At 37.1% G+C, this 24453-nt stretch overlaps 1 protein-coding gene across 1 annotated transcript in view; it reads left to right on the forward strand.

The window, feature by feature from the left end:
• Positions 1–241: 241 nt before the first annotated feature.
• Positions 242–24453, forward strand: part of mtpn (myotrophin) — a 36815-nt gene continuing 12603 nt past the window's right edge. The window contains exons 1-3 of the mRNA XM_006633764.3: positions 242–570; positions 7332–7445; positions 11361–11444. Coding sequence (XP_006633827.1) covers positions 499–570; positions 7332–7445; positions 11361–11444 — 270 coding nt within the window. The 5' untranslated portion in view covers positions 242–498. The remainder of the gene's footprint in view (positions 571–7331; positions 7446–11360; positions 11445–24453) is intronic.

A 24453-nucleotide genomic window follows, 5' to 3' on the forward strand; every position in this document is an offset into this window, starting at 1 on the left:
GTATGAAACTAGTGAAACACAAAGGGATTTCAATGGCATCCACTTTTCCGACTTTAATATCCATATTCACCAGATCCATGTTTGGCTCCGCAACTAGCGGTAGTTTCCCTACAAAGCTGTCCAAAACACGGCTGCACATATTGTGACGTCATGCGCAAACTGGTCTGCAGTCTAGCCAAGGGAAGTGTCGTGACACAGCCATCTACTTTGAAAACTTAACATCAGAACAGAGCAACGTCATGATGATGCAAGCAATTGTTGGTTACCTTCCGGGTCTGTAAGGCTCTGGACGTGCATTCATACTAAAAAAGGCGTATCCTTTTCAGCTGGCGTTTGAAAGTTTGTTTTGTATTTTAATTGTTTATGGTTTAATTTGCAGGAGGTGACAGAATTCGTTACAGAAATTTTGTAAAGAATCTGGAAGGAGAAGGACAATCACAAAGCGCCGCAGAGCTTGAGGTTGTCAGAGGAAAGTCGCCGCATCAAAATCAGGAAAAAATGGGGGACAAGGAACTGATGTGGGCCTTGAAGAATGGAGATTTGGATGTAGTGAAGGACTTTCTTGCTAAGGTAAAGGAAGATAAAACTATCTATACGGCTATATTTATCTAAAAGAGGTTCTTACCTGTTAGGGATTCCGGGAGAATATTGTGTCTAGAGACAGCTAATGGATTTAATGCTAACTGCATTTAATTGAGTTTTGGTGTTCGTATGTGGTTCGATATGAAAAACGTTAAGTGTGTAGAGGCCCAAGCGTTCTTTGTTTGAAATGCCGTTATGAATATATGTTTCTATAGTATGGTTATGTAAATCTTTTAACACAGTATAGCGTATAGGACAGGCCCGGTTGTCGCTCTGCGGATTGAATTGTGTGGTGGACGTATGCTGACGGCATTGGGGAAAAATAAAGAAAAAAGGCTAATGACATTTTATTACTATTAAAACGGTTGTTTTTTTAACGGGTTCGTTCTGTGGAAAGTTGCACTCTTCCAATTCAGTAGGATGACTTCACATTTTTCTGATCCTTGCAAAAAGCTTTGCATTATTCGTAGCTTGGCTATATGGGCCTTTGTGTAATGTTAATCCTAAAAAATAATTTTATTTGATATTGGTTAAGGTAACTTTTAAGATTTAAATTCAAAACACCGCCGAACATGACATTGTGCGGAACCTTCAATAGTCATGTATACGTATGCTTCCTAAACGTCTCTGCTTTTATTAGTCTATTAGTATGTCGGCATTAATGCTATACGAGTGCATCTGTGATTAGTGTTATAATGCCACAGTCGGTAAAAACACCTTTATATTTTGGTAAACCTTATAGTTCTTCAAAATACAAGCTATAATATTTTATCGGTTTTACTAATTCTGTTAACCCATTTTCTAACCCACCGACTAGATAAACTTGCCCACAAAATACGTCTATTGTGTGGTTATTTGGCAGCAGCGATATCAACCTCCAACCCAGTTGTAGAGGGGAGTCCCAATTACCTGTAAAGTGCTTTGAGTTGAGTGTCCAGAAAAGCGCTATATAAGTGAATGAATTATTTTTATTTAATCTCATAGTTATTATAACTGCCAAACATGATATGGGATAACAACTGTGCCACTGTTCTGCCATCAACATTACTGCCTCGCTGTGCAGGTATCCCGGGTTCAATTCTTGGGGTGCCATCTGCATGGAGTTTGTACAGTATGTTCTTCCCCTATTCACGTGGTTTGGTGCTCCGATTTCCTCCCACATTCCAAAGATATACCAGTATGTTAACTGGCGTCGGTAAAATTGGCCCTTGTGTGAGTGTGTGCATGTTTGTGATTGTGTGTCCCTTGCAGTGATCTGTTGTCCTGTCCAGGGTGCATCGTGCATTGCGCCTGTTGCTTGCTGGTTTAGGCTCTGGTGTCCCTGCAACCCTGTATTGCATAAAGCAATTAGAAAATGCATTAATAGATTTATAGGTAACTGTTTCCTTAGTTATTCACATTTACTGGTTGTGAGGCACTGCTAATATAGGAAGAAAATGAGTTAGCAGGAGATTACTTTTATATCTTAGAGCAGGAAGTTTGGTTAGGTGTTTCCGCAGTTTAATTGCAAATATAAAATGCTGCTAACAATACTGGCACCCACAAAAACCTCTGCGTAGGACAGGCAGGCCTTAATAGTATTGTATTCCTTCTCATTCCTGGAAAATTAGGAACAAAAAATCAATCGAAGGTATGGAAACGTCTCCCATTTATAAAAACAAAAGACCCTGAATTGGAGGAAGCAGTTAACAGATGGTAGGAAGTATATGTGGATTGTATTTTTTACTTAATGCATTATTCTTATATAAAACATATGGATATTCTGAGCATATATAATGCATATTTCTGTAAGAATAATGTTTTTTTCTTTAACTTTTTTTCTGTTGCTGTCGAATCATAAATTTTGCAAAGATGTTATCACAGGATTTAGCCATCAATACACATAAAAAAACCTGACACAATATTACAAAAAGAGTAAAGATGCTGTATTTAGTTGGAAATCTAAAGCAAATAAGGATTTTCCTCACATTACACTTTCAGATGTCAATGCCACTTCCACAAAGCCTTTTTCCTCTAAAGTTACCTCCTACTGTACAAGTTTTCTTTTCCATTGCAAGCAATATTTTTTAATGTATCAAATTGTCAATTAACTTCTTATTATTGAAGTTGTTACAGACATTGTGAAAGGTATTACAGTTTTTTGTCCCTTTTTTGTTTGTGGGTTATCCACATTAGTTCATTTTAGATTTTAGTTAAATAATTTAGATTTAAGTTTTTTGTATAAACAGTTTTAAGCACTGAGTCCAACTTTTGACCTATCTGGTAATGTGTTTGTGAGATATTAACTTGAATCCACAGTAAGAATTTAAGTCTTCCTGTGACACATGAGAAACTGTGCTACACAATGGAAGCAGAACAATAGCACAACATGGAAAAGATGGGTACTACTAGTTCTATTTACATTTGCTAGTTACATTTCACAGATAGAAGCTATGGAATACTAGTGATTCCCCATCTGGATTTTGGAGTGTTAAAATAATACACAGAAAAAGTAAGATTTCCCCCATTTGTTTCTGTGACATTGCTATAGAATATATATTACCAATTTTGATGTACATGAAAATCCATGGCATACTTTTCAGATTCACAGATCAGCACTTTAAGCTAGTGCTTGACGTTTGGAAATTCAACAGCCTAAGTAGCCTAAGATATTTCCATTTATATTAATCTGCAATTCTGGATTCTGCAAATGACTGGATGTTTAGATAATAAGTAATGATAGACCATCATAAGTTTCAGTTAAATACTTGCCAAGTGTGTGTGTATGTTGTTTAATATTAGATTGCTCCTTTTCAGTAGCATTTATAACCTCACCATCATATGAAAGACAAAATAACTAGAATGGTACTGAACTGCAGTTTTTATTTTTTTATTTTCTCCATGTGATTTATGAGAGCTCTTGTGTACTCAATGAATAAATAAGCTATTACAAATGAACAATAAAACTAACAATCTTTACATTCATGTGTAAATGGGCTGCAGAGTACAATTAAACTTTCATTGGCTGCTAAAAATGTAGGTTTATTAAAGTAACTACAGTATTGAAATGAGTGAATTATTAAAAAACAGGTTTATGTTTATGTAACTATAAAATTATTTGTAAAGTTATATATCTCAATTGAGAACACTTGTTAACATACTATGTTACTTGCTTCAAAAATGGAGAGAAAGCAAAATGTTTCAGGTTGTTGTAGCTGTCAGGTTAGGCATTCCTAACTTCAGCCATAGCATAGTTTCTTGTAGTGGCACCTGCTTGAATGCTTGAAAAATGTACCCAGGAATCTGTATTGAAATACTATTTTATGGTAATACACTGCAGCAGCCACGATGGCATGTAATTGCATAGCTTTCAAATCTCCTGGTCTCATGTCATGGCCTAAAACTCTTATGAATTTGCAACAAGTCTAGGTTGATAAAAAAAAATAGTTATGAACATAAAATTTTGATATTGTTGAAGTGACTCATGATTCTGTTAGTTAACCAATTTTTGAATGTGTATAAAATAAAGCAATACATCACAGGTTTTGATGGAAAATCTTACACATTAAGGTTTTGGAATCATGGGAGTTAGATTAGTAACTAGAAGAAACGCAGGGTTTCCTATGCGGAATCACAACTTAATTTCTAAAAGAAAACAAAGGGAAAGGAAGCCACTCAATTTTCAAAGTGAATAAATTACTGTAACATTTTGCTCCACCAGGTGTTGGGCCTACCAATCACTTCCCTTTCAACTCTGACTGCATCTTTTTCTTCTACCTTTACCCTATAAATATCTTTCCTTTCTGTTTTGCCTCATCTTGCTGCAGGAGAATGTGGACCTCTTTTTATCCTCCTTTCTCTCAAGGGTAATAAACTAGGGTGCAGGGCTCATTGCATTGGTATCAAGAAGGGAGATAAATCCAGCCTTTCACCCAGTGCCAGTATAGATGATGCCAGATCACAGCAAGAAGCAAGTCAAGACTAATCAATGGGGTTGAAGGAAAAGCAAGAGCATGGCTGTTTATACTGCAGTCACAGAGCAGATTCCCTTGCTTAGACAGAGAACAAAGAAGGACTGGAATTAGTTTAAAGCTTTCAGAGTGAAATTATGCCCTTAAAGAAATTAGAAAGTAGTTTGAGTTATGCAAAGTAAGGAATTTGACTGATTCGATGATGTATACTCAGCGAGATGGGCCATGAGCCAGGGGAGTCCTTCCGGGAGTGCAAACTGGCCTGTTAGTGCTCAACATGCACTCAGCTCCCATGTCAAAAACCCATTTGTACTATCACCTCCAAGTTATGGTTGAAGGGGCCCCAAGCCAGGCACTAGTGGACATGGGATAGTTGCTCACCATTGTCCACCCTGATCTCTTGTCTCTGGGTGCACTGTTATAGCCCACTAGCCTGAAACTTAAGTATGATTACTGGAGAAGAAACCCAATGTATGGGTGAAAAACAGTAATCGTACAAGCAGGGAACTTGCAGGGAACTTGCACTTCAGAGGAGTGCTCCCATCCAAGATAGATACATCTTGGGGCTGGACTTTCTTAGGGCACAGCTTGACTTCTGCTTAGGTGTCATTCATTTTCTAGGGGGCCCAACAAACACCATCCATCCATACTGCATGGTGCCGGGAAAAAGCTAACAGACTGCTGTCTCCTCTTTCTTTCACAAGCCCCTTGGCAAGACCTCCACCACCAGTGCCTCTGTCAGTAAGCCTCTTACCATCAGCACCCTTGCCAGTCAACCCATTACCAGTTCCCCTGACACAGTGCCTTGTGTACCTGGATGGCTTGATGGTGCATGACTGCTTCTTTGACAGTGCACTCCATGCCGTCAGCCTGGTCTTGGAGAGAATTGCTGCAGCAGGCCTGAAGCTGCATCCAGACAAATACCACCTGTTGCAGACAGAGATCTTCTTCCTGGGTCAGAGTTGTCACTGAAAAGGACAAGGTCGTAACTGTGTGGTATTGGCCTACCCCCAGCAGCTTGTGACAGATAAGGATCTGCCCCAGACAACTTTGTGGCTGACTTTGCCACCATTGCTGTCCAACAAGCTCATTAGGAAAAGAGTGACATTTGAGTAAACTGAGGCAAGAAAGGAGACCTTGGGTACATGCTAAAACGGGTTTGTGTGATACCATAATCCTGGCTGCAACAGACTCAAAGCTACCATTTCTCCACGAAACTGATGCCAGAGCAGAGCTCTGAATACAGGTGAGGGAGAATTATTGCATACTACAGAGGAGAGCAACTACTGTGTCATCCATCTAGAGCTGCTGACCATAGTGAATACTGTCGAACACTTCCAACACCACATCTGCAGGCTCCTCTTTACACTTTGTACTAACCATGCAGCCTTCCAATGGCTTCTCTCTTTCAAACAACATGAAGAATATGAAGGCAGGTTATACACTAGATCACTAAGCTACAGGCATACCAGTTTACAGTGCAATACTGTATCTGTCACTATGTAGCATTCTGCTCCCCTCCAGTGTTTGATTATCCCACTTCCTTCTCATCCTTGACCCTGACTGTGTCTGTTTCCTCTTGCATTACCCTATAAAAGGTTTGCCACATCTCTTGCTATTGGAGACTGCGGTCCCCTTCTCTTTCTATTCCCCTTTCTCTCTCCTAGTAATTAGCATGCCCACTGTAAACTTAAGGGGAGTAAACCACCTATTGTTGGAACTAGAACTCCTGTCTGTGGCCTGATCTCTGCTTGTAATGAATCTCAGTAGCAAAAATAACACAATGGGTTGATGCCTACAAAATATAGCAAACAGCAATGTGTTTCAAGTGGAAAGATTCGAGCTAGCTATTGGATAGCTAGGTTTGTGGGGGGGTGGTGTAATTTTTACATGCCACTTTGTCACCTGCGGGAAGTTACCACTTGGCCTAAGCCTGCATAAGTTGATCCTGTTTACAGAGACCATGCATTTCTTTCCTTGTGTGTTTTAGTGTCAATAGATTTGTAGATTGTTACTAGGCTGCTGAATTTTGAAGTGCACAAATCCTAGGCTTAAAAATCTGCCAGTTTCAGATTAATTGCTCCACTCCTACATCTATTTGCATTTTTATTGAAAAGGTATTCTTGCTCTTCCCTGCTTCGTGCTTTAGCTCAACAGATGTTGTTTTCTTCAAATCTTGAATTGGATTTTTCTTAGGAAATGAAATATTTGTGTATAGGCCTCTCAAGGTTCAAACTTTGTTGTCTGTTGTTTAAATGTGACGGGAACCCAGCTGAGTTTGGTGTAAGTCTAATATTTTCTGAATTATTCTTCTGTTTCATCATCTATTTTCTTTTTATCCTCAAATGTGAATTTATATTTGCATTGCCTGACAGTATTTACTGCTACTAAGCTTCATGTACCTTGAAAGAACTTTATTCTAACAGAATGCTGGAAAAATCATGTAATGCAGTGAGTAGAATTAAAGGGATTGGGGTAGAAGTCTGAAGCCTGGTTTATCTTTAGCCTTTAAAATTTTAAAACTTCAGTTGTGGGTGACGGCTTCTCAGAAACATTCATCCTTCTACAAATGAAAACTGATGTTATGGTTTTTAGACCATTGTGGAGCCATAGGTTGCCAGCCTCTGTTCAAGGTACACATCCATCAGTATCGCGAGATACAATTTTGTATCTCTTATGCATCATCACCATAACATCACACCAGATGAACATCATTGTGTTCCAATTATTCTGTGCAATCCATTTCTGATTTTCAGGAAATCGTATCTGTTCTGCAAGTTTATTTGCCTTTTTTTGCAGGGTGACGATGTAAACCGGACTCTTGAAGGAGGAAGGAAGCCACTACATTATGCTGCTGATTGTGGGCAATCTGAGATGCTTGAATTTCTTCTCTCCCAAGGAGCAGATGTCAATGTAAGTACTGAACATGTCTAATGTTCACTTACATGTAATCAGACTCAAATTTTATTTGAACCTTGCTTCTTCTAACCTCCAGAGGTTTACAAAAATGCTTTTTTGTCCAGTATTTTAACGCTTGTCTTCCTGGTCATCTACATGTTAACTTTTATATTTCCCATTCTGGCCATTATCCAGTATTGGTTCTGCTTGTTTCAGATCCATGCTACAGTCAGATTTATTACTTTTTTCAAAACTGCGCGTTTTCTGGCGACAGCTCAAATGCTCTACATTTACGTTGAGCTTTATTAGCTCCACCTGGTGGTTTCACAAGGTACTTCCAGATAATATTATCCTATTTAAAAAAAACATGCGGTATGTGTATCTCTTTAAGAGAAATATGGTTTACTGTATTTAATGTGTTGCCCTGGTTTTCAGTAGAGATGCATTTTACGACCACTAAGCGACATCAGAAATACATTAGTAGGGGAATATGGTTGTCAGAATGTGATATTCCAAGTTCTTGACAGGTGCCTGCAAAGTTCTGTACTTGCTCTGTCAGATACAGACACTGCCAGCTTTAATGAAATTTATTTTTTGCCTGCAACAAACTTGGGATTACTGTTTATAGGCTTCAGTCCAGGTAATATACCTTGAAAACTCATCTATCGCCATATTAATACATATGCCATAAGGTTTCAATTTGTTAAAGCTGTCCTTATGTCACCTATAATTGGGTCCAAGGTTGTAATATATTCTCTGTTGAATTACACATCGCCAGCGTTAACTCCATCATGGTGAATTACAACTGCAATCTGTCTCTTGAGTGACCACCAATCCATTTTGAATACACTTGAGATGTATCAGTTGGTATCTGTATAAACTCCAGAATGTCTAAATAGTGTTTACAGCAAAGTAAATTTAAACATCGTAAGGTTTGTTTTAAAGTTCTTACACTGATCACCATTATAATATTTGTAGAAAAAGAGTTGCAAATATTCTGGTAACTAAGACCTGCAGTGGTGCTATAAAAGTTTGTGAACCTTTTAGATTTTTCTGAATTTCTGAAGAACTTTGACCTAAAATGTGATCAGATCTTCATCTAAGTAATAAAAATAGATAAAGAGAATCCAATAAAACAAATAACACACAAAAGGATATACTTTTTCATTAATTTATTGATTGAAATGATCCAACGTTAAATGTCTTTGTCGGAAAAAGTATGTGAACCTATGCTTTCAGGAACTGGTTTGACCCCCTTGAGCAGCAATGACTTCAACCAAACAAATCTTTAAAAAACATCTTTAGAAAATTACAGAACGTAATTACAGAATATGAATAACTTTAGAAAAATAGCAAAAAAAACACATTCATGGCAAATTAAGTTAAAACAAGTGTGGTTTTAAAGAAGTAGTACAACAGATTAAAATAAACTACAACAACGTCTAACACAAGTGTCAACTATTCATGGTACTTGGGCGGAGCAGTGGCTAAGGATCTGCACCTGTGGCTGGAAGGTTGCTGGTTCAAATCCCGTGGCTGGCACAGGAATCCTACTCAGTTGGGCTGCTCCGGGTGCGCCGTATAAATGGCTGACCCTGCGCTCTGACCCACTAGCTTCTCTCCTTGTCTGTGTGTTTCAGAGAGCAAGCTGGGGTATGTGAAATGACAAATTCCTAATGCAAGAAATTGTATATGGCTCATAAAATGATCTGATCATCTTCGTCTGGGCAGTGAAAAGCTTAATACGGCTTAATCCGTGCTGGGACTGTCCCATGCAGAGAAAGAGAGAAGGAGCTTTGTCTAGCATTGCTGAGGACAATTTATGAGAATGTTGGTCTTTAGAACAGTCTGTGCTTGAATCTGGCTGCTCAAGTGACTGTGGAGTTTTTGTCTTTCTACAATTCACAATCTCTGGGACAGATTTAGTGTTTGGAAGAGTCCTGTGAGCATCTTGGAGACTGGAAGCCAGTAAGAAGCTTAACCGTTTCTCTAACAGAAGCAGCCATATCACTGCAACTCACAACTGACAGCCCACTGAAACTAAGCAGGTGTGAGCCTGGTCAGTACCTGGATGGGAGACCTCCTGGGAAAAACTAAGGTTGCTGCTGGAAGAGGTGTTAGTGGGGCCAGCAGGGGGCGCTCACTCTGTGATCTGTGTGGGTCCTAATGCCCCAGTATAGTGACGGGGACACTATACTGTAAACAGGTGCTGTCCTTCGGATGAGATGTAAAACTGAGGTCCTGACTCTCTGTGGTCATTAATCCCAGGGTGTTTCTAGAAAAGAGTAGGGATGTAACCCCGGTGTCCTGGTCAAATTTCCCATTGGCCCTTACCAATCATGGCCTCTTAATAATCCCCATCTCTGAATTGGCTTCATTACTCTGCTCTCCTCCCCACTGATAGCTGATGTGTGGTGAGCGTTCTGGCACCCTTTGGCTGCCGTTGCATCATCCAGGTGGATGCTGCACATTGGTGGTGGTGGAGGGGAGTCCCCATAACCTGTAAAGCAGTTTGAGTGGAGTGTCCAGAAAAGTGCTATATAAGTGTAAGCAATTATTATTATAACAGCTATTGTTAGAGAGGAACAAGTAATAGGTTTTTCCATGCTGAAAAAAACACAAGGTTACGGCCATGGAGCCTCCTTCAGGTGTGAGCCTCCTTCAGGTGTGCTCTCACCTGAAGAAGAATCACACCTCACACCTGAAGAAGGCTCCATGGCTGTAACGTTGTGTTTTCTTTCTTCTTTTTTTCAGCATGGAATAAACCTATTACTTGTCCCTTTGCAGCCTACACATGCTGATGTAGCTACCTACCTGAATTGTTAGAGGTATTGGCAAAGTTCAGTTAGGAGTTCAAATCTGTGATCCCCCAATTCAATAGGAAGGAAACCTTGTGTTTGTTTTCTATGTCAATTGCTAACATAGCTCCCAAGGGTCCAAAACCCCAATGTATGAGATTTGGTGTAGAACATTGTGATTATATACTATTTGGATTGATAGTTTATTCACATCAAAAAATGATCTTGCAATGTATTACTACACAACAGTATTACATGATGGGTTCTTGTGTACAGTTTATTGGTGTTCACACATTTGTTTGAACAGGTGGCACCAATTTTTGAGCAAGCAGACCATCTGCCCTGTATACAAATGTGGGAAACCCTGTTATCTGTGGATCAGAGACTAGTGAGAGAACACAAGTTGACAGAGAACAGTGAATGTTATTCACATTCTAATGTTTTACACTCCACAAGTGTGCCTTCTTAAATTTTACATATGCACTTAAGGCCTCAATTAGAATCAAGATCTGTGGACACACCAGGTCTCTAGGGATAGGTTTGGCTATCCCTGATGTGTACGTTTTTTTCACCATGCAAGTTAAACACTACATTCTACACAAGTCCAACATTAATAACAAAAAAAGTGTGGTGAAACCAGTTTCAGATTTATTTATTATTTTTTTTATTTTTAGGTTAATTCACAAGTTATTTCTTAATCCTCCTAAACAATGTGCCTAAATATTAAATGCTTTAATGACATCATAATGCAGGTAGAAGGTGAGAAGGTACACACATTTACAGTCACAGAATTAGTCATCCTGTTTTTTGTTTGTCATTCAAGCATTTAGGGGATCTAGTCTCAGAAGCAACTCACAATCAACTCAAAAAATAACTCACAATCTGTTATATTTAAGAAGTATGAGATGACAGTGGCTATCTTACTTAACAAACCATTTGATTCCAATAAAGACTCAATTTATGAGCAAAATCTGGATGTACTGGTTGTAGTAATCTGTTCTAGTAATTTAATTTCATTTTCATTTTGGAAGATGTAGTTTTGTTGTGTAGCAGTGATTACATTTGTTGTAATTGTTATTGCTATTGTTCCATGTAACAAAAATTTGCTTTTTGCTCTTTTTACTTTCTACAGGCACCTGATAAACATAACATCACTCCTCTCCTCTCTGCTACCTATGAGGGCCATGTTGCCTGTGTCAAGATCCTGCTATCCAAGGTACTGCTTTTCTTCTTATTCTGCATTATATATGGTAACTTCTTTGCTAAGATTAAACCCTCTTCACCAAGCGATCCTTTCCTTTCCATTTGGTATAATAATAATGTGAAGAAGTCCACTCACCATATAGATTTCCTTGCAGATGAATAATTCCATACACTTGTATATCACTTTTCTGGACATACTTTTCTGAAAGACGGTGCCTTTTTATAGTATCCCTGGCACTATAATGAGGCATTAAGATCCACACAAACTGCTGTGGAAGCTGCGGTTCATATCTGGAGAAACCTCTCTAATTTGTGCAACTACATGCTGTGTTGGCTTGTCAACGCTCTAGTACCATCTATACAAACTCTGACGCATTTTATCCAGTCAATGCCATTTTTTCATTCAGAAGGTGAAATATGTGCTCTCCTGTAGTTCCTTTTGGTAGCGGCTTACAGAACAGCAAGTCTTCATGGGACATGCCCTCAAACTCGTATCTAACGAGCAAATTGACCAAATTTGGCCAACATTTACAGCCTCATCTAATTGCAGTGAAAAGCATCTGCTCATTTTAACGCTCTCTATCAGTGTACGTTTGACATCATCCGCCATATCAATAATTCCATGAGTGACTGTGTCTTTTGGAGGGGGCAGCAGGTCGAGCTGTTTAGCAGCTTTTTCTCTACACCTAATACATGTCAGTTCTTTTGACAACAGTAAACAAAGTTCTTCACAAGTAGTGTGGGACTTACCTGCTTTAGCAGTCCGCAAGCTTGCATTTTTCTCCATTTCCATTTCAGGAGCCTGTCTCGGAAGTTAAAAGAAGTTTTTATTTCATGTGCATGGGAGTGAAACAGAGACGCTCAGTATATTTTTCTCAAATTAACCTAGAACAGTTCTTACATATTTTTCTGTTATCTATCATGCTTTCCTGTGTTTACAACATTGCCATTGTTCCAAAATCACGCACATTCTCCTATCTCCCTATTTACTGGAGATAACTTTTTTTAAATACAATTGGCCGCTTTCATTTGTAGCACACATTCCTTTAGAATGGTATAGAATTACATTGTAATTAACCCGTGTTATACTGCAAAACACAAACCGCGTTTTACCGTGGTATAGCCCGGTCGTTTTGATTGGCTGCATCTGTAATTATTAAAGCCCCTAAATTGTTTTATTAATTAATTTAACTGATTAGACAAAGTTAATTTGCAAAAAAGAAAATGAGTTAAAAAAAGTTAACAGTAAAAAGTAAACAGTAAAATAAACATTTAAACAAATTGTTAATCTGGAAGTATCAAATCAAGAAAATTATTAACATTATTGTGTTTTAAATTTTAAGAGATTTTTTTGTTAGTAGTGAGGTAGTAAAGGCAGCAGCTTGGTGTGTTGAGGTGGAGGAGGGCGACGGCTATTGTAAGTCACTGTTGAGGTTGATGTGGAGAGAAGAGAGGAGGCAAGGGCTACTGCTGGTTCATCGATATGCAAATCTTACTCCATTTCTTCGTCCAAAACAGATTTTCTTAACACCTCTCAGGTTCCCTTAAGTCTTAAACACAAATATTTTGTTAAAAAGCTGGGCAAACATTCGGAGACAATGGCACCAGAATTTTTGGCGCGCCCTCTCTTTAAAGCCCTGGCCAAATACGAAGACAGTACGTACAGTTATAATTCATACTGAATTAAAAACTACACATCCCAGTTACCATGGTTGTGCTTGTGATCATTGTATTTATCAATGAAACAGGGCGAAAAATCAGTCACATGACTTTGGGGCTGAGTTTCGAAAGCTTAACCTATCCACAACAAAGTGAAATTTACACGATAGGCTACCTCGAACTGTCAGTTACACAACTGTGTATGTTGCTTAAGCCAAGGCATTTTAGTTATGGAGGCGGGAAGACGCCTAACTTGTCGACATTAATCGACATTAACCATTCCGTGTCCGAATCACAGTAGGTACAGATGCAGCCATTCAAAATGCGCGGTAAAAACCCGCGGTACAGTAACCTATCTGCAGGGCACCGGAGGGCACCGCGGTAAGTGATTGGCTGGCCAAAATGACCTACAGGGGCACTCGTGGTGCATTGGTTGGTAGTGAAAAGATTTAATAATTTAATGTCTTTACTGTGCACATTTTAATCCGCTTAGTTTTGAATATTTGTATGGAATTTTACCACTAAAGGGAAATTTTAGTAGCTGAGCATAAAAAGAAGAGGAGCATAACGCATCTGACGGTCATAAACGATATTAATTTAGGAACATAAACATTACTGTATGTACATAAACTGTACTGTGTATGGCTGGTCTTGATAGTTTAAAGAAAAAATACACACCAGTCTTCCATTTCTCCCTAAACATTTTAAGCATGAAAGTTTTATGAAACGGTACCCAAATATGTGATTGCTGTATAGAATTAATTTTAATTTTTTAAAATTATTTAACACGAAAATTAAGCTGTTTACATCTTCCGCCTGAGAACAGTCACCCGTTGCTACCCAACGCAGAAACACAGCCACTAACTAGGAAAGAGAGGACATTAGCTAGCCAATATGATAAAGAAATAAATGATTATTTTGTTTATTTCTTTTGCACATTTATTTGAACATTTCCATCGATTGTACAAGCACTTGGAAACTGTCCAATCCCTAGTTCATCAGGCATTTTCTTTTACACTGCGGGCATTCTCCTGGTCTGTGTCTTCTAGGATATAATGCCATCGAACTCTTGTTTTTATGTCCACTATAACAGACAATCTCCTTTGCTTTTAACCAAGCGTTTAATAATTTCCTAAAATGAAAATGATTTACTTTATTTCCCTCACGGGATCAATAAAAGTATCTATCATCTGTCTAAACTATGGGACAGAATTCTCCCCATACCAGAGATTATGGTAAGGCTTCAGAATGGTGATTGGCTGACACCATCTGACACCCCTCTGATTGGAGAAAAAAGACGTGCTGGTTTGCTATACATACAGTACTGTACCAGGAACAGGATTTCTTTCTGTTCGAAATGTGTATTTTAAAAGTTTAAGAAGTAAAAACCTTACAGCGTACACAGACTTCGTTATCTTTGTCTTATGCATTATAATGTTCACCGCTCTGTCTAGCAAATTAATAATAAACTTTATTTTATATAGCGTTTTAAACGAATAAGTAATTAGATTGCTCATAAACCTAATCACTTACTTTTTCTTTTTATTTAGGCTCAGATTTCAACTATAGATCGTATTATTAATAACCATAATAACAACCAACCAACAAAAACAACCATATAAACATAATACCAACCAAAAACATAGATAACGACCACAATACAAAATCAAATATATCAAACCATTATACTCTCGCAAATTCCTCCAATTATCATAATCCCGCCCCTTATGCAAAACCAAACCCTTTTCCCATCCCAGTTTATCCTCTTTATCATCCTCAAAATCCACCTCGATTTTCAACATAAAGCATTACTGCTTACTGGGTTTTTGAGGGGGGGGGAGGTGTCTTTCGCTGGAAATCTCGCCTGCTTCTACTTTACGAGTACAACCCCCTCTCTGCCGAAGTGCTGGCTGTGATGAAATAAACGGGTTTCACAGGTATAAGTAGGAAGTACAGTGTTAAGTGGTAGCTGGGCTCCTCAATAGAATCGCTTTAACATGTTAATTCGTTGGTTTAACAGTCCGGGAGTGGCAAGCTTCCAATGTCAACTCGACTTGATTGGAAGACAATGAACGTATTTTAGCCCTAAATGAATTAATAGCAAACATGGTTTACATAAAATACATTTTTCCAAGAAAGTTTATAATAATACGATCTATAGTTGAAATCTGAGCCTAAATATAAAGGAAAAGCATTTTCAGAGAGCAATCACGCTGTGTTTATGTAGAAAAAGCGATTAGGGTTTTTGAGCAATCTAATTACCTATTCGCTTAAAACGCTATATAAAATAAAGTTTATTTAGAGATGAATGATCAGTGTCGCAGTTTAAATCATTTTCGTAGGAAGGCTTGGACAGATTCCAAGTGCATTTTTGCAATTTACGTTGCATTGTCCAATGTGCTGTTGTAATACAGTTTAGAATACAGTTAGTCTAAGCTTTATCAGCTTTATTTATGGGTTGCAATTTAGAAAAAGTCAAAAACCGCACTCAAAATGCAATTTAGAGCTTTCTGGCAAGAGGAGACACCCAAATTATAATGTAACATGCCACTGTTTGTGCAAGAACAAATATTTTGAATCCCCGGTGGAACACACTCCATAAAAATCAGCGCTTTTATACAGTATATCGCCTTTAAACACATATATTTAAACACGCGTTTACGATTTAAATCAAAACGCGATTCAAATCAATATAAATGTTTATTTCGTAACGCATAGGTGACTATTCATTGTTACTTAAAAGACTTAAATTCGATCATGTTGTAATATTTAGAAATATAAATTTGTTTGGTGCGAGTGAGGTTTTATTTAATCTCTGACCAAGGGAAACGTTTCATTTTTTCAAAGAAATGTTTGTTAAAAAATAAAGTCATAGTTCCATGGGATTCAATCACAGACCATGTGACATGGGAGTCAGGAAACTAACACACAGCGCCACCAGATTTGACAACGCTATAAAAACGCTATAAAATGATGTGACTAGGCACAGAACAAGTTTACAGCACAGTACAATAATAAATGCTGACCATGACTTTAGAAGCATAAATTACCTTACACTCAATTTAACCACAAGCTGTCTTTAGCCCTCTAAGCTGGTTCATACAGAAATGTAGAGATCCAGGCTCAGAACACACAGCTTCATTAGCAAATACATATGCAGGACAACTAGAGAAGACGTTTTACAGAGGATGGATTTTTAGAAACATCCCATCAGTGACACCACTGAAGTCAACTCCTAGGTACTGTAACTGTCGTGTGGATAGTTTCACAAGAATCAGACAAAGGTTTAAGCATCGCTTGTTCTAGATAAAACTGCAAAAAAAACAAAACAACAACCCATAATGTACTTCTTTGCGGCTCTGTTTGCCCAAATCATATATTCACAACGTGAAATCTAGAAAATAATATTACGTAACCAAAATCCGCAATATGGAAACAGAACCTGTGTAATTGTTGATAGATGATGTACTCGTAACATTTTTACAAGACGAACTACAACATTTAAAAAATGACTTGTATGTACTTGATATCTCTAATCAATCCACGGCGACATTGTTAAAAGCAGAGCCCCAGCACAAAACGAAACTAAAACGCATACCGTTTCGCGCTTCTTATTAGTTGCTCAAAAGTAATTTGACCGTATGAAATGCATAATATAAACCTAGAAACATATACGTGAGCCGTATTTACGTACTGTAGTATCGGTGTTGAGACATACCTCTCAAATACTGTAAATCAAGTTAAAAATATCTCAAGACCGATTCTAGTCATAATGAAACCATGTTTCGTGTATGTTTTCTTTAAAGTACCGAGACCAGCCATATACTGTACTACTCCAGTATGAAATTGTTTCAGTGAAGTGCCATTTATATTGACCGAGAAGTGCACATAGGTGGCACATTCATGGGGACGTAACACAAAAATGGTAGTGTGATATTTGTAAGAAAACACTGCTGCAACGTTATTTTATGAACACAGCATTGCAGTGTTTTCAACAGAAGCCAGAAAGAAAAATTTGCCAGAAGCTTGGCAATCTTCTGATATATTTAAAATAGCCTGTGCTTGTTTAAAAAAAATAATAAATCCAGTTAATTATAAAAGGAACATATGACAATATTGCAACGTACATTTAAAAAGCAAACCTAAGCCATTTTCCTGTGCAGAAAGTAAAAATGGTATTACAGTTAGACAAAGGAATGTCACCCTATATTTCAGTACCATAAAGAACCATGCAGAGATATGTACATTTTGATTGTTTATCTGTGTCTACCGTGAAAGATATTGAACAATGTGTAATTGGAATCGGTAAATGTGGAAATGTTTCAGACTTTTATAAAAGTGACATTGACAAAAGCCTGCTGTTTTGGAATAGAGAAACAGTGCAAAGATATAGCAAGAAGGGAGACCAAGACAATTGCTTCAAGAGCTGCCAAAGTTGAATCTAATGAGGGCTAATGATGCATGTCATGTCTTAAACATCAGAAAGTTTTGTTTGACATCTTCTGTGAATAAAGACACCCTTGTAATGAACAATGGGCTAAGCAAGACTGAATCACGTTGAATCAGATTACATTCTTTATTTAAGGAGTTTGAAAATAAGTTGCTCTTCAGTTTCTCTAGGATGAAAATTTAAAAGATCTTTAAAACAGACACATCAGGTACACAATACTGTCACACTGCAATTATAGTAATTGGAGGGCTGAGAAACACTAGTTAAGCCTAACGTGAGTTAAAGATTGTCTGACAAAAATGGTGACTTCAAAGTGTGAAAATATAGTCAGGAAGTGAGTTATAAGATGTATATTTGTAGATTTCCTGTTAAACTTAGCATTTTATTAGTAGTCTGAAGATCATTCTGTGTAGTATCTGTAATAATTCAGCAACTGTTTGAAGAATTTAGTCCTGTTCCTTTCAAATGTAATTTGTTTCACTAGTTTCATGTAGCATTTTATGTAAAATGGTAATGTTTTCACTTGTGTATAAGAAGCAGGTAGACATTCCTGATTAGTCCACACATCCAAAATGTTGTATCTTTTCTACCAAATATGTTGGATTTGTGTTTGCAAGGCTATGTAGACTGTGAGAAAAGACTCTCCTACAAATAATATATGCCCCCTCAGGGTCAAGTGCCATAGTCCGTAAAAACACATTACAGAGCCAAGAAATAAAGTTTATACAGAAGATAAAGCTATCATAAAATGGATTTTTGAAAACCTCTTAGGCTGTGTTTAAAACAACTAAATGTTGAATCCCTGATTTATGTTTTATATATACTTATATTTTGCATTTATTTTACTTAAATGTACATCAATTCTAAACATGACACTGATGTTGCTGTATCTGCTCTCTAATTACATCTCTGCCATTAAAACATGGATGACTCAAAAAAGCTAAGGCATTTACCTTAACTGTGCATGGTAATGTACTTCAATCTGAATTGAAGAAATTGGGGTGATATTTGATTCAAGCTTGATGTTTGACACACATGTGAAACATATTGTCAAAACACTTTTCTTCCACCTTTCTTCCATATTGCCAGACTACATCCTATGTTGTTGCTAACTGGTGTTGAAAAGCTGGTCAACACTTGTGTGTTCTGCTCACTGAGGTATCTAAATCCACAACTACACTATGTCCAGAACTTGGCAGCTAGAATCCTGACCAGGTCTAGTGTAAATTATCACATTACTCCTATCCTGGAGTCTTTGCACTGGCTTTGTCTCGACTTAAAATCCTCTTGCTCACTTATAAGGCTCTGTGTGGCTTAGTACCTCATTACCTGTCTGAGCTACTATCGCCCTACTTCCCTCCTCGCAGTCTTCATTTTTCAAATTCATGTCTTCTCACCTATGATCTGAACCTCACAGTGCCTTCTTTCTTACCAAAAACTCAAACACACATTGAAATCTACCTCTACCTGTCAAAAAGCTCACTCCCCATAATTTTCTATCCTTTATTTCATTCTGTTGATGCATGTTTTTGCACATCTGATGTTGTTTTGCACATTGCCTGTTGTCTTTGTTTTTCTTTTATTATACAGTTGTATTGTTGTTGTTTTTTTGTACTACTTATAGTCTGAGAGCTAGCTAAATAGCATTTCATTATACCATATACCTGTATATGAGTATATTGACAATAAACTTGAACTTGAACTCGAACTCCTATCTCTCTCCCTGACCTATTTACACTCTATGGGTGACAGGGCCTTCTCCTGATGTGCCCCAAAAGCTCTGGTAGTCTATCCCAAAAGATATCAGAGAGTCACCTTCCCAGAGCTGTTACTAATCAAGAATCAAAGCCGCCTTTTTTTAGAAGGATTTCATGAGCCCATTGTGTATACAGATGAAGCCATTCAAAATGCACAGTAAAACCCCACCCCGCGTGAAATTATCTGCAGTTCAGTGCGTTATACCACAGTATGTGACCGACAGGCGGCACTCGTGGTGCATTGGTTGTTAGTAAAACAATTGCTTTATTTAATCACTTTACTGTGCATGTTTAAATCTGCTTAATATTGAATATTAATATGGAATTTTACAGCTAAAGGGAAATTTTAGTAGCTAAGCATGAAAAGAAGAGGAGATAACGTGTCGATTCACCATGCCTTTCACATGCTCATAAAAGATATTAATTTAGGAACATAAACATATTATGTAAACTGTATATGGCTGGTATTGGTTTAAAAAATACACGCCAGCATTCCACTTTCTTTATAAACATTTTAAGCATCAAAGTCTTTCATTCGGTCACATACTGTGATTATTTTGGAAAAGTTTTTAAGTGCTTCTTCTGACTATATTAAGTTTATTAATTCATAAAAAGTTATGTTTTAATGAGCTCCCACACCTGAAGAAGGCTCAACGACCGAAACGTTGTTGTTTTTCTTCTCTTTTCAGAATGGAATAAACCTATTACTTGTTCCTATGTATTTATATAGCTGGATGTATTACTGTAATCTACTTTCTTTGAAAAACGTTTTATTTTTTATTTGACTCATTCATGCATGATTAATTTCGGAACCTTTTTAAGCTGTTCATCATCAGCCATGTTTCTGAGAAGCCCGTTGGTGCAGCGGGTTTGCCAATAGAGGTTCTGTCTAGGCGATCCGGGTTCAATACCTGCTTACTGTACAGGTTTTCTTCTAACAAATACTTTAAAAAAAATAAAATAGTAAATATTATGTACACTATATTAACATGTTTTAGTTTTTTGTATATATAACATTCAATATTTAGTTATATTAATAATGAAATAAAAACGTTAATTAGCAAACGTGAATACTGTCAACTGTTCAGTCAGTTTAATTCAAAACACTTTATTCAGTGGGGCAATTTAACAGATGCCTCAAGTCTTAAAATGAAATCGTATATACTGTAATTTGAGAATAAAAAAGCGGTATTAAAAATACCACTAAAACTATAATAATGTGTCTGGTCACTATTGTAGTGTCAAACAAATGACAAAGTACAGCTGTCTGTGAAGCAGTAGTCTCTTTATTCATATGCATATGGAAGTCTGCCTTGCAACTACCAGTCTTAAAAAATAAGTAGCTGAAGATGGTCCTTTATAGCTTAAAATAAAAAGTAACTTTGACATATTCTAAACAAATGATAAAACAGCAACACCTGACAATTAATTATATCTAAGTTGCAGACTAGACAACAGTTAGTTCTTTTCATATTCTGGGCGTACAGCCAGCTTACCAAATACTTGCCCCCTTATCTTACTGACCAAGAACCGGCAGCATCTTTATATATATATTTGAGCACAAAGCATACTGTATGTCAAGCCACTAGACTGCATAGTTTGCAAAAACATACAAAAACAATAAAATTATATTATTATCTCTGTTCCCGGGCGTCTCTCTTATCTATTCACTATTAACAGTATTATTTTAATAATAATTTCAAGTATCTTTTTCAGTCATTTTTTTTTCTTCGGTTTTCATAAGCTACGCTTATTAAAATACCTATTTATGAGACACGACGTTTCAGATGTCAATAACTTTGTGAACAAATGACACAGAGCCATATAGATTGTGATTTGTAAAAAATTCACAGCTTTTATTTAAACAATATCTAGTACCTGGTTGCGTTTTTAAAAACCTTAGTTTGAATAAAGCGGATTACAGGTGCAAGTGACTTCATAACCCGAGAAGGCATTATGCTATATTTTTTTTATGCATCAGTTGAAGGGTTCTGAAGTCTCTCAGAAACATAAAAATGTAACAAAATATTGTGTGGCTCAATGGGCATCCGATTCTTTTAATTTTAAAGAAAATCAAAAATAGAAAACAAAAAATTGTGTCAAATAGACATTGCATGGTTTTAAAACCCATAAAAATCAGTTTAGATTGAAACATGAAATCCACAAAAAACATATGATTTTTCTTCCTTGTGGTCACCTTAGAATCTTTGTGTCAGCTGTAAGTTTCTTTTTACTATTTAATTTAACATCATAAATAAAAAATAAGTTTGTAAACAAAACACACATTTTATTCAGATTTGGTACAATCACATCACATCACAATCACCTGTCTTCTCCAGGTGTGAAATTAATTAGCAGTTGATTTGAGAAAACAGCGCACCGCCCACTGAGCTCAGTCAGAGAAGAGGTGGCGCCGATTGTACAGATGCAGCCATTCAAAGTGCGCGGTACAGACACGTACCGGAGGTAATTGGCTAAGGCGTCGCGCATCGTGACACAAGATGACACAGGGTACCGTGGTACGTGATTGGTTGACCGACAGGGGCACTCATGGTCCGTTGGTCTGTTGTAGAAAGATTTACAGTAAACGTCTTTACTGTGCCCGTTGTAGTATTTAATATTTATGTGGAATTTTACCACTGAAGGGAAATCTTAGTGCCTGAGCATAAAAAGAATATGAGCATACTGCAACGCGTGTGAAGGCCATAAAGGATATTAATTTCGAACTTAAACATACAGTATATGGCTGGTCTCGGTACTTTACACACCAGTATTCCATTTCTCCCTAAACATTTTAAGCATCGAAGTCTTTAACGTGATACCAGAGTCAACAAGCATACTTTTAGAATTTGATGGAAAGGGAATATAATATGGAATCGCATATCTCAAGAAATTAATAACGATATAATTATATTCATGTTGCAAAAAAACTGCAACGGACATAAAAAAACTCCCTTACGAGTACAACCCCCCTCTCTGCGGGAGGGCTGGCTGTGATGAATTAAACTGGTTTCACAGGTATTTTCAAAGTAGGAAATCAAGGGACAAAACAAGTTATTGCGCCTGGCTCCTCAATGAGCTTCAACGTGCTAATGCGTTGGTTTAACAGTCCGGGTGTGGCAATGTTTTTTTATTATTGTTATAGATTGTTATAAATTTTCCCCGGTTCAGAAAAAAAGATCTGAAGTACTGTACTGTATACTAGTTTGTCACTCTTCTCATCCCTTCTTTGCTAAATGGCTTTTGAATCGAGTCACATGAAGACAGAGGTGAAGCAGCCCTACACAGCCCTGTCGCAGTACACGAATATAATTATATCTTATGAATTTCTTGAGATACGCGATTCTTTTAATACAGTCTTTGCTGTGCTCTAGAGGATCCTTGTGATATTTCGAGCTCTGGTTGAGTGATAAGTGTCGCAGTTTAAATCATTTTCATAGTTAGAAATTATGGAACACTCTGTTAAAAGCAAGGGAGTTTTTATGTCTGTTGCAGTTTTTTTTCAACATGAATATAATTATATCGTTATTAATTTCTTGAGATACGTGATTCCATATTATATTCCCTTTTAATCAAATTCTTAAAATATGGTTGTTGACTCCGGTATCACGTTAGTTAAAGACTTCCATGCTTAAAATGTTTAGGGAGAAATGGAATACTGGTGTGTATGTTTTCTTTAAAGTACCGAGACCAGCCATATACTGTATGTTTAAGTACCAAAATTAATATCGTTTATGGCCTTCACACGCGTTGCAGTATGCTCCTATTCTTTTTATGCTCAGGCACTAAGATTTCCCTTCAGTGGTAAAATTCCATATAACTATTCAATACTTAAATGGGCACAGTTAAGACATTAAATATACATATACATACTGTATACAGTACACTTTGCATACGGTAATATGTTTATGTTCCTAAATCAATCTCTTTTATGAGCATGTGAAAGGCATGGTGAATCGATTCTCAAAAATTACTGTACTTTGCATGATTGGAAACAAATGCGTGATTGCGAAATGCTGTGGTGTTACTTTTACAAAAGACGGTCAATGAAAAAAAGAATGTTGACCAGGGCAATACTTTAAGTTTACATTTACAGTTTGTCCAAGGTCTTTCATTATTAATACTATTAGTAATATTATCGTTAAAGACTTTGATGGCGACAGCTCAAACATGAGAGGTTGAGCTTTATTAGCTCCACCTTGCGGAAATTCTGGATACTATTATTTTGCTTGTCGTATTATAGGAGAATTTACGGTAACTAGCGGTATTTACCGGTAACTTGCGGTAGACTGCGTACAGCGTACCGGAAAATAATGCGGTATCGCCCGCGCATTTTGAATGGCTGCATCTGTATTTCTGATTGTAATGTCACAGTTCAATATTTTATATACATCTAAATAAAGTCAGGCATCAGATGCATAAACTATTAATAATCAATAATTAGTATTAAAATTCGCACTGTGATAAATTGTTGCACTTCCACATCTTGTAAACTTGTAAACTTGTAAATCTTGACTACAAAAAAAAAAACTCTCTACTCTCTCTCACTCGGTGCGATTCGGACACAGAATGGTTAAAAATAGGAACAGGCAAGGTAAGCCTGGGAAGAGGGAAGGGGGAGGGGGGAGGCGTCTTCCCACCTCTATAACTAAAAGTGTCAAAAAGAAATGGCTTTTAGCAACATGCAGTGCCAAAAAAGTTTGCTTAACATATTTACTAAAACTGTCTATCTCAGTAATCTCACTTTGTTAGTCTCACTTTACGCCCCAGTGCTCACTCAATGTTCACACTCCCAGTAAAATAAAATACCAGTTTTTCGCATTATCATGTCGCACCAGGGGAAAAGGAAAAGTGCCTGCGGTCATTTTTTTCACTGACCGATAAAGTTAATTAAAGCTCATTCAAAGGGTATGGTGTGTTAACACCAACTCTGCTTAACAGAGCCACTTGTAAGAGCAAGGTGAATTTCTGATCAATTAAATAAAGATTCAGTACAGACAGATTTTAAATTCTTCAAGCAAAATTAGTTGTTTGTTAAAACCTGTACTTTGCAAGCAGTACACAACTTCTCAAAAGGTACCTTTTGTCTCTTCTGAAAACTCCACAAAGTTTGTTTTTTATAATTCTGAAATTTGAACTGTATGCCTCAGGGACTC

Source organism: Lepisosteus oculatus, chromosome 7 (genome assembly GCF_040954835.1).
Source record: "Lepisosteus oculatus isolate fLepOcu1 chromosome 7, fLepOcu1.hap2, whole genome shotgun sequence".
Lineage (NCBI taxonomy): Eukaryota > Metazoa > Chordata > Actinopteri > Semionotiformes > Lepisosteidae > Lepisosteus > Lepisosteus oculatus.